Raw genomic sequence first — 10,298 nt, forward strand, 5'->3', positions numbered from 1 at the left:
CTGAGGCACGACTTTTGTGACGCAACAGCGATGTTGCTAGCGATGTTGCGGTGTGTGACATCCAGCAACAACCCGGCCCCTGCTGTGAGGTCGCCGGTTGTTGCTGAATGTCCTGGACCATTTTTTAGTTGTTGCTCTCCCGCTGTGAAGCGCACATCGCTGTGTGTGACAGCGACAGAGCAACAACTAAATGTGCAAGCAGCAGGAGCCGGCTTCTATGGATGCTGGTAACCAATGTAAATATCGGGTAACCAAGAAGCCCTTTCCTTGGTTACCTGATATTTACCTTCCTTACCAGCGTCCGCCGCTCTCACGCTGTCAGTGCCGGCTCCCTGCTCCCTGCACACATAGCCAGACTACAGATCGGGTAATTAACCCGATGTGTACTGTGGCTAGGAATGCAGGGAGCCAGCGCTAAGCGGTGTGCGCTGGTAACCAAGGTAAATATCGGGTTGGTTACCCGATATTTACCTTAGTTACCAAGCGCAGCATCGCTTCCACACGTCGCTGCTGGCTGGGGGCTGGTCACTGGTCGCTGGTGAGATCTGCCAGTTTGACAGCTCACCAGCAACCATGTAACGACGCAGCAGCGATCCCTGCCAGGTCAGGTTGCTGGTGGGATCGCTAGAGCGTCGCTTAGTGTGACGGTACCGTTAAGGGGGCTTTACACGCTACGATATCGTTAATGTTTTATCGTCGGGGTCAAGTTGTTAGTGACGCACATCCGGCATCATTAACGATATCGCAGCGTGTGACACTGACCAGCGACCTTAAGCGACCTCAAAAATGGTGAAAATCATTCACCATAGAGAGGTCGTCCCAAAACCAAAAGTCGGTAATGGTTGATTATCGATGTGGTTCGTCGCTCATGTGGCAGCACACATCGCTGTGTGTGACACTGCAGGAGCGAGGAACGTCTCCTTACCTGCCGACAGCCGCAATGCAGAAGGAAGGAGGTGAGCGGGATGTTACGTCCTGCTCATCTCCGCCCCTCTGCTTTGATTGGCCGGCCGCTTAGTGACGTCGCGGTGATGTTGCTGTGATGCCGAACGTCCCTCCCCCTTGAGGGAGGGATAGGTCGGCAGTCACAGCGACGCCGCCGACCAGGTAAGTGCGTGTGACGCTGACGTAGCGATAATGTTCACTGTGGCAGCGATCACACGAAATTGCATGCGCGACGGGAGCGGGTGCTTTTGCGTACGATATCGCTAGCAATTGCTAGTGATATCGTAGTGTGTAAAGCCCACTTTAGTCTAAAAATGCCCTGGTAGCCTCTGTGAAAATTGCAAGATTTCTAATGTTATATATATAAAAAATACTATAAAAGGAAAATACAGTAAACCTGACCTAAACAATAGATCATTCTCTGATGATAGTTTTCCATTAAGCCAAGTAGATCTTTAAAATAGAATGATTTTCTTCTCTTTCTCCCTAGGTACGCAGTAGGAATTGCTTACAAGTCTGCTCCGAGGAATGAATGGATTGGAAAGAACACCTCGTCTTGGGTTTTCTCTAGATGTAATAACAATTTCCTAGTTAGGCACAATAATAAAGAGTTTCTCCTAGATGTTCACCCTCAGCTGAAACGTCTGGGTGTCCTCCTAGACTATGACAACAATACACTGTCTTTCTATGATCCGGCTAACTCTCTTCACCTTCACACATTCGAGATCTCATTTATCCTGCCTGTTTGTCCTACTTTTACAATATGGAACAAGTCACTACTAATCCTCTCAGGGCTCCCAGCTCCAGATTTCATGGACGCCTTCGTGACTCCTCAGCCCGAGTGTATTTGTCGACCACAAGAATCTCCATATGTATCTGGACTCAAAGCTTGCCAATGAACGCCATTATGATGACCTGCTCCAAGGCCTTCTTAGAGTAATCAAAGATATTGGGCACCTGTATCCTGCCATTAGTGAGAATACACAAAGTTCTCTTACTATATAAAACCATGTTCTACATCTACTACTGGATATAGATTACTGTACTAATGTAGCTTTACATTTTATTTTATTTTTTTGTTTTATTTTGCATATTATGATGTGTTACTCTAAAAGAAAGTCCTCCTAAAAGTCTTCCGTGGAAGGAATATTATATGTACATTATTCTAAACTTTATTTTGTGACTGTGTATATATTCCAGACTTTCATTACAGAGGAAATAATTCCCTTCCCTTTTATGTTAGTGCCATTATTTATAACCGATGGTCAGGCAACTGTCCTTGATGAAGAATGTGTGGACCGGACGCCATTGAAAGAGTTTTTGTTGCTTTTTATCCATATACTTAAAAAATCTACCGGCTTCTGATCATCCTTAGAAATAAATCTATGCAGATAAATCTTGATCTCTGCTGACACTACATTATGCCTTCCTGTCTTTGTAGGTTTTGATAGGTGATGAAACAGTGTAAAATGCCAGGAAAAATGCTATTTTCTGTCAATTAACGGAGAGTTATGAAGTCACTTTACTGAAGACAGTTTCACAGGGGCACAGTCATGATTATAGTAATTGTAGTCATCTTAGTGTCCAAAATCATAAATTGACCTGTAAAAAAGGGGATTTCGATATACAGATGTATAGGAGTAGCACATAAAAATTGCCAGATTCATTTAATTTCTTTATTTTTTGTAACAATAACAAATCAATATATTGGAAGGTTCCAAATCTTTTTATTAGGCCAAAGCTTTACATATAAATATAATTCCATGGCAAGTACATCTCGTGTGGAACCATATGACACTCTACGGTTTCCACTACAGTTCAAAGGTTTGGGGTCACTTTCTCTTTTCCATGAAAAATCATACCTTTATTTAGCAAATGAGTTGCATAATGTATAGAAAATATTGTCTAGACATTGACGAGGTTAGAAATAATGATTTTTACTTGAAATAATACTTTTCTCCTTCAAACTTTGCTTTCGGCACAGAATGCTCCTTTGCAGCAATTCCAGCTTTGCAGACCTTTAGCATTCTAGCTGTTAATTTGCGGAGGTAATCTGGAGATATTTCACCCCATGCTTCCCCCCTCCGACAAGTTGGATTGGCTTAATGGGCACTTTTTGCGTACCATACGATCAAGCTGCTCCCACAACAGCTCAATAGGGTTGAGACCTGGTGACAGGGCTGTGGCCACTCCATTACAGATAGAATACCAGCTGCCTGCTTCTTCCCTAAATAGTTCATGTAATATTTTGAGTTGTGCTTTGGGTCATTGTCCTGTTGTAGGATGAAATTAGCTCCAATCAAGCGCTGTCCACAGGGTATGGCATGGCTTTGCAAAATGGAGTGATAGCCTTTCTTATTCAAAATCCCTTTTACCTTGTACAAATCTCCCACTTTACCAGCACCAAAGCAACCCCAGACAATCACATTACCTCCACCATGCTTGACAGATGGTGTCGGGCACTCTTCCAGCATCTTTTCAGTTGTTCTGCAGCTCACAAATATTCTTGTGTGATCCAAACACCTGAAACTTTAATTTGTCTGTCCATAACACTTTTTTCCAATCTTCCTCTGTCCAATGTCTCGGTTCTTTTGCCCATATTAATCTTTTCCTTTTATTAGCCAGTCTCAGATATGGCTTTTCTTTGCAACTCTGCCCTGAAGGCCAGCATCCAGGAGATGCCTCTTCACTGTAGACGTTGACACTGGCGTTTTGCGGGTACTACTTAATGAAGCTGCCAGTTGAGGACGTCAATTTCTCAAACTAGAGACTCTAATGTACTTGTCTTGTTGCTCAGTTGTGCAGTGCGGCCTCCCTCTTCTATTTCTACTCTGGTTAGAGCCTGTTTGTGCTCTCCTCTGAAGGGAGTAGTACACACCCTTGTAGGAAATCTTCAGTTTCTTGGCAATTTCTCGCATGGAATAGCCTTCATTTCTAAGAACACGAATAGAATGTCGAGTTTCACATGAATGTTCTCTTTTTGTGGCCATTTTGAGAGTTTAATGGAATCAACAAATGTAATGCTCCAGATTCTCAACTAGTTCAAAGGAAGGTCAGTTTTATAGCTTCTCTAATCAGCAAAACTGTTTTCATCTGTGCTAACATACTTGCACAAGGGTTTTCAAGGAATTTCTAAACATCCATTAGCCTTCTAACACAGCAAACACAACGTACCATTAGAACACTGGAGTGGTGGTTGTTGAAAATGAGCCTCTATACACCTATGTAGATATTGCATTAAAAAACAGACGTTTGCAGCTAGAATAGTCATTTACCACATTAACAATGTATAGAGTGTATTTCTGTTTAATTTAATGTTAGCTTCATTAAAACCATGCTTTTCTTTAAAAAATAAGGAAATATCTAAGTGACCCCAGACTTTTGAACTGTAGCGTACTTTGCGAAGATTTCAATTACTTGACTGAAACGCGTGAGGTGTAAAACTCCTGGTCTCCAATTCAAATCATCTAAGAAGGATATGTTTACACTGGGATTTGTGTGTGAACAACTCCTAAGGGTATGTGCATAAGTTTCAATTCATCTAGTCTTTCAAAAATCCTTCACCATGTTGCTAAAACAATTCACTTTAGACAGACAGAACATATTAGGCATCAAATATATGAAGTGTATGATATCATCTTGGACCCCTAAATGCACCAATGCTCAAGGGATATTGCTATCTACAGTCCGATGTATATTTCATTGCTATAGCACCAGTGAGGTACACTTATGCATATTTTACAAAATACAACTAAATTATCATTTTTGAATGAAAACAATGGAAGGATCATTGGCTAAATACATAATGCCTATTCAGAGACTTTTTTTGAGCTCTTATCTTTAGTAGTGCCTAAAGCTGCACCAAATCTAAATCTGACTTAGTAACACTTAAGCCCTCCCCCCAATCATTCTTTTTAGTTGACCAAAAAACTTTTATTCCAGTAACCCCTTAAAATATCCAATTTATTTTAAATCCATAAAATTAATTTCATATGTAAGGAAAAACAGTCCATGATGACGCATTTCGACCAACTGGTCTTCATCGTATGATTGATACAATTAAGACCAGTTGGTCGAAACGCATCAAAATGGAGTGTTTTTCCTTACATATGAAATTCATTTTATGGATTTACAATAAATTGGATATTTTATGGGATTATCAGAATCTTTTGTTTTTTGGTCTTCTAATATTGCCCAGCTGTGGTCGATGGGCTTTCCGGTCTCCTAAACAAGAATTTATGATCGCAAGTAAAGACAAAGCTGGTGGTGAGTTTTTCTTGGACTATGCTTTTTATTTTTAGCTGGTGGTCGAGCTATGGTTTGGCCATTATCTATGACCCTGACTCCTCCATATACAGGAATGCTCAGCTGGCCCAGACCTCTTGTGTTCTCTATGAGAAAGCTGCTGCCAGATATGTCTAAGGCCTCGTGCACACAACCATATTCTCTCCATCCGAGTCAAACGGTCTGATTATGCTAATTAGACTCTGATCAGAGTAGGACCCATTATTCATGGACATGGAAAATAATAAAAAAATGTTTATCCTTCTCCATTCTGTCAATCCATGAAAATCAGACCGGACTGATGTCATCTGAGTGCAATTATAGCTTTCTAGACAAGCTCTAACAGTGGCTTATCTCTTCAAGAGCAAAAGTACTGGCAGTGTGATATCGAATAGTCTGGATGATTTTGTCCCCTGACATGTAAACACTCATACATGTTAGACTATCAGCCGAACCCTTTCAATATCAGTGGGTTTGGCTGATTAGTCAGTGTGTATAGACGTATTTAGACAAGCTCCATCCAGAATGGCCCACTATGCATGCCATAAAGCATGCTGCCAAAAACCTTTTCCCCTAGACATGTCCCTATGCACTGTATAAATACACTGATGAGCAAAAGGGTAACAATGTTTTGAACTTTTGGCTTACAGGCTCTATATCTCACCATCCACTAGACTATCATAATTTTATAGACTATCATCTTGGCTATCTCATACATAAATTTGACTTGCAACTATTTAGCATATGATTAGTAATGCAGATTCTTGTTATGTCACTGCATTGTTAGTGTTTTGCTCCTGGTGTTTGAAACATTTTTTTCTTTCTGTATTCTACAAATTACAACCTGTTCTCACATTCCCTAATAGCTCAGTGTGTTATTAGGTTGATTCCAAAGTAAATCGCATTGAAGAGCAGCCATGTAGAAGATCTCCCAAGAAAAGATAAACCACATCATCCAGCTCAACAATAACGGTTTCTCAGCCAAGTAAATTGCCAAATTGCATCATGGGAGTGCCATGACAGTTGAAGAAATATGAAATGAAGCACGTCCATCCATTCAAAAACTGAAAGATCGATGTCCAGGCAAAATATCAGCGTCAACAGGTCAGCAAATCACAAGGTCTATCAGTTCTGGTGGTACAAACACAGCAGTGGAGGTAGCTCGTATGCCTCTGTATAGTGATATCACAGATGTCCATGTACGCACCGTGCAACACACATTACATAAATTTGAAATGGTGGCCTGGAAAAAGGTGAAGAAACCTCAACTTCAATATCATCATGGGATGCGACGGCTCAAGCTTGCAAAAAATTACGAAAAGGGAACATTAGAAGATTGGAAACAGGTGATTTGAAGCAATGACACTAAAGTCAATAGACTAGGCTCTGATGGGTACAAATGGGTCTGGACAAAACAAGGGAAAAAGGGCTAAAGGATCAAAAAATTGAAGGAAGTGTCAAGTTCAGTGGAGAAAGCCTGATGATATGGGATTGTTTTACAGCCAAAGACGTTGGATACTTAACTAGGATCGATGCCAGTCTCAATGCTGAGCTAATAGTAAGTGTTCTGCAAGATGAGTTACTTCGTACATTCAAGTATTATGGGTATGAAAAGGACGAAATAGTGTTCCAGCAGGACAACAACGCAAAGCATACTTTGAGATTGGCAAAGAAATTGTTCAATAGCAAAGAAGTAGAGGTACTGGATTGGCCCCCAGAATCCTAAGACCTCAACCCAATCGAGCACTTGGGGGAAAAGTTGGAGAAAAATCTGTATACAAACTCAAGTGAGTCGACCAGAATGCACCAAGACTGGGAACGTGTAGAAGAGACCCTGGGTCAGATTTCGGTTGAAACATGCATGAATCTGATGGAGAACCTGACCAGAAGTGTTCAGGCTGTGTTGAAAACCAAAGGGGGATTTACAAAATATTAACAAAATAATAAAAATGTTAAATTTAGAATTTTAGAAACAAAACAGTAACAATGCAGTGACATGAGAAGAATCTGCATAACTAATCATATGATAAATAGTTACAAGTCAAATGTATGTATTATTATTAATAGCCAAGATGATTGCCTATAAAATGAAGGTAATCTCATGCTCAAAGCTGTAGTGGATGGTAACAAATGGAGCCTGAAAGACAAAAGTGCAAAACATTGTTACTGTAGGTATTGCAAAAAAATTATGTTTTCCAAGACTATAATTCTAGGAATGATTCAATGCCCAGGAAATTTGGCTGCTCTGCAAAAAATCAGGGGTTTCTTTTTCATCCCTATCGGTGAATATGATGGAAGAGTTAATCTAATTACCCAAAATATACACTGATATTCATTTAGTTATTCAACATTTAGTCCTAAATGAAACCGCACTTCAATATATTATAATAAACAACCTTGAACATGTATACATGTTCAATAAAGAAGTGATAACGTGAAATGATTAAAACCGATTTTTTATTGATATATACCGTATATATTAAAAATTCACACAAAAAAATTACATAGAAAAACAGCAAGTAAAAGTGCTAAGTGATGAATATAATGTTAAGGGTCACGGACGGAACATCAAATTTATTGTTCTATTCATTATAGTTATCCCATATATACAAATTTCATGGGAATTTGATAATTAAATAAATACCACCTGTATTAAATATATATGAATAAAAATGCCAAACAAAATTGCTTCAAAAAGATTTTCTGAATATTGCAATTAAAGTGCCAATGTGCTAGGGGGGAGGGGAAAAAGGGGAAATAGGAGCCACCACATACGGATGAAATATAGATAAATAGTTGAATAAATAATTAAATGAATGGTATCAAAATATCCAGCCAGTAATTTAAACAACCATCCTATTAGGTGCAACCCTCCCAAACCTCACTGCACTGACATGCAATGGCAATTATTAAACATATAATAAAGGCATCATATATTAGAAGGTATATTTACCAATATATACAGGTGGTATAGCAAAACCGTCCACGACCCCTCACTCCGACACGTGTTTCGCTCTGTTGCTTTATCAAGGAGCTGTTTTTCTGTGTAATTTTTTTTGTGTAAATGTTTAATATATATATCAATAAAAATCGGTTTTAATCTTTTCACGTTGTCACTTCTTTATTGAACATGTATACATGTTCAAGGTTGTTTACTGATATTCATTTGTATATTTTAAAATGGACATTAAATTACTTGTAGTGAAACACATGGCCACCAGGAGCTTCACACCCCAATTCACATTGCCCATGTTCTCACTTGGCTCCATGTATACAGATCCAGTCTCACCTTGAAGACAAGCTATTCTGCAGCTTAAAAGTAAAATTGTGTCCCCCATTACTTCTCTTGTTTTAATCAAGCCCAAGTAGAAAAATAAGAGCATAACACAAAACATGGAGGCCCACTTATGGAAACTAGGGCTCACATTTTTGCATTGCTATTAAAGTGTGCACCTGTAAGGTGCAATATGCACCCAGAACCACGAGCAGTTCTGGGTGCATATTTCTAATCCCTGCCTAACCGTCCCTTGGGACTAGGCCCCTCACTCATTAGCATATCATAAAGGATCATTAGAAATACTTTTTCTACAGATCTCTTTATCTATGCTAGTGTATACAGGGACAATTAGGCAGGGATTAGCAATATGTACCCAGGACTGCTTGTGGTTCTGGGTCCATATTGGACATGACAGGTGTCCTTTAAAATGCATATGATAAAACAAGGGAGACACTATGATACCCTATAAAACCTTCTGGGTAAATTAAATTTTAGCCCCAGGTATTTCATACTGCTGTATATGTATCAACTACTGTGTCACTCTTAGATCGCTATATAAATATATATGTAATATATACAAATGTTGTATGATATATTTATTCCAAAACCTATATTAATGTTGAATATAATTGACCTCCAATGAAAACGTCATCACGGGCGATCATTTTTTATTGGAAAATATTCAAGCTTAAGGAATAAGAAGAATGTGAGATTTATATAAATAAACTTTGTGCAGAAGGTATTTCTCGTCATTGTTTTATTTTCTTCTTTCCAGATTATACAAAAATTGATCCTAGACTTGTATTTTGTTTTATTTTATTTTTAATTAAAGCATATTAATCGCTCAGGAGGTAGAGGATGCGAGCCCATATAATGGAACACACTTGAAGGAGCCAGGCAATCAATTCATAGACTCAATCCCACTTTTATTTCCTATCAATCTTCTCCACTAGCAGAGAGCTTGGTACCGTGCCATGGAGCAACTGAACACAAACTGAAGGCAAAAAGCCGATAATTCTTAGTTTTCACATTGGTAGCTGTAAGAAATGAACAAATTCGATGTTTGGTGTTCGTATCAAACCCAGACTTTACATAAAAAACAAACTTTGGGTCCTTTACTTATGTTGACCACTCAATTGAAGAGTGCTGTACTCGGCTACCCTTGGTGCTTGGCCAAATGTGAGCTGCTTGTAGTGTTTGATCGGCTCACAATGGGGGTAAAATCAGCATTATCGGACATAGTGTGCACCAAAAAATGGAAAAATCCCACCCACCCTCTGATGTGTTCTATTTATGGCTGGCTGTATATGGGAAGAGACTCATACTGCTCAATCAGTGACTTCCATTGAGGTTCAGGTCAAGTTCAGTTCCCGAACAGAAGTTTACCTAAAGTCTGGCTGCACCCACCGAACCAAACTTCTATGGGTCCGCCCATCTCTAGTAGCTATACATTTACTAACCATACATATGTAATTTAATGAGATATGGGGTCATTTAGATCTAATTTCACTCTCACAGTGCCCACTGCTCAGTATCTACCCCATTTATTAGCAAAGGATGAGCTCCCTCAAAAATACAGCTCCCAGGATGCAACCTGATCATGTGTCGCTTCATTGCCTATTTTATTAAACCTCATGCAAAAAAATTCTACTGCAACTATCGAGGGACTGAATGAACTGAACTGAACTGAATATCAATATAATATAGTAATGGAAACTTAATTATCCCATCTGTCCTCAAGATTCCTCTTTTCAGAAGATACTATCTTGAAACCACCCTTCAAAAAGGGAAG

General features: G+C 39.3%; 1 protein-coding gene across 3 annotated transcripts in view; it reads left to right on the forward strand.

Annotated features, from left to right (window-relative positions):
* The window catches only part of LOC142251341 (putative E3 ubiquitin-protein ligase MID2), a 561,844-nt gene extending 556,926 nt beyond the window's left edge, over positions 1 to 4,918 (forward strand). For all 3 annotated transcript variants that reach the window (XM_075324036.1, XM_075324035.1, XM_075324037.1), the window contains exon 10: positions 1,436 to 4,918. In XM_075324036.1, coding sequence (XP_075180151.1) covers positions 1,436 to 1,844 — 409 coding nt within the window. In that variant the 3' untranslated portion in view covers positions 1,845 to 4,918. The remainder of the gene's footprint in view (positions 1 to 1,435) is intronic.
* Positions 4,919 to 10,298: the final 5,380 nt, after the last annotated feature.

The sequence above is a fragment of the Anomaloglossus baeobatrachus genome, chromosome 9, assembly GCF_048569485.1.
Source record: "Anomaloglossus baeobatrachus isolate aAnoBae1 chromosome 9, aAnoBae1.hap1, whole genome shotgun sequence".
NCBI classification, from domain to species: Eukaryota; Metazoa; Chordata; class Amphibia; order Anura; family Aromobatidae; genus Anomaloglossus; species Anomaloglossus baeobatrachus.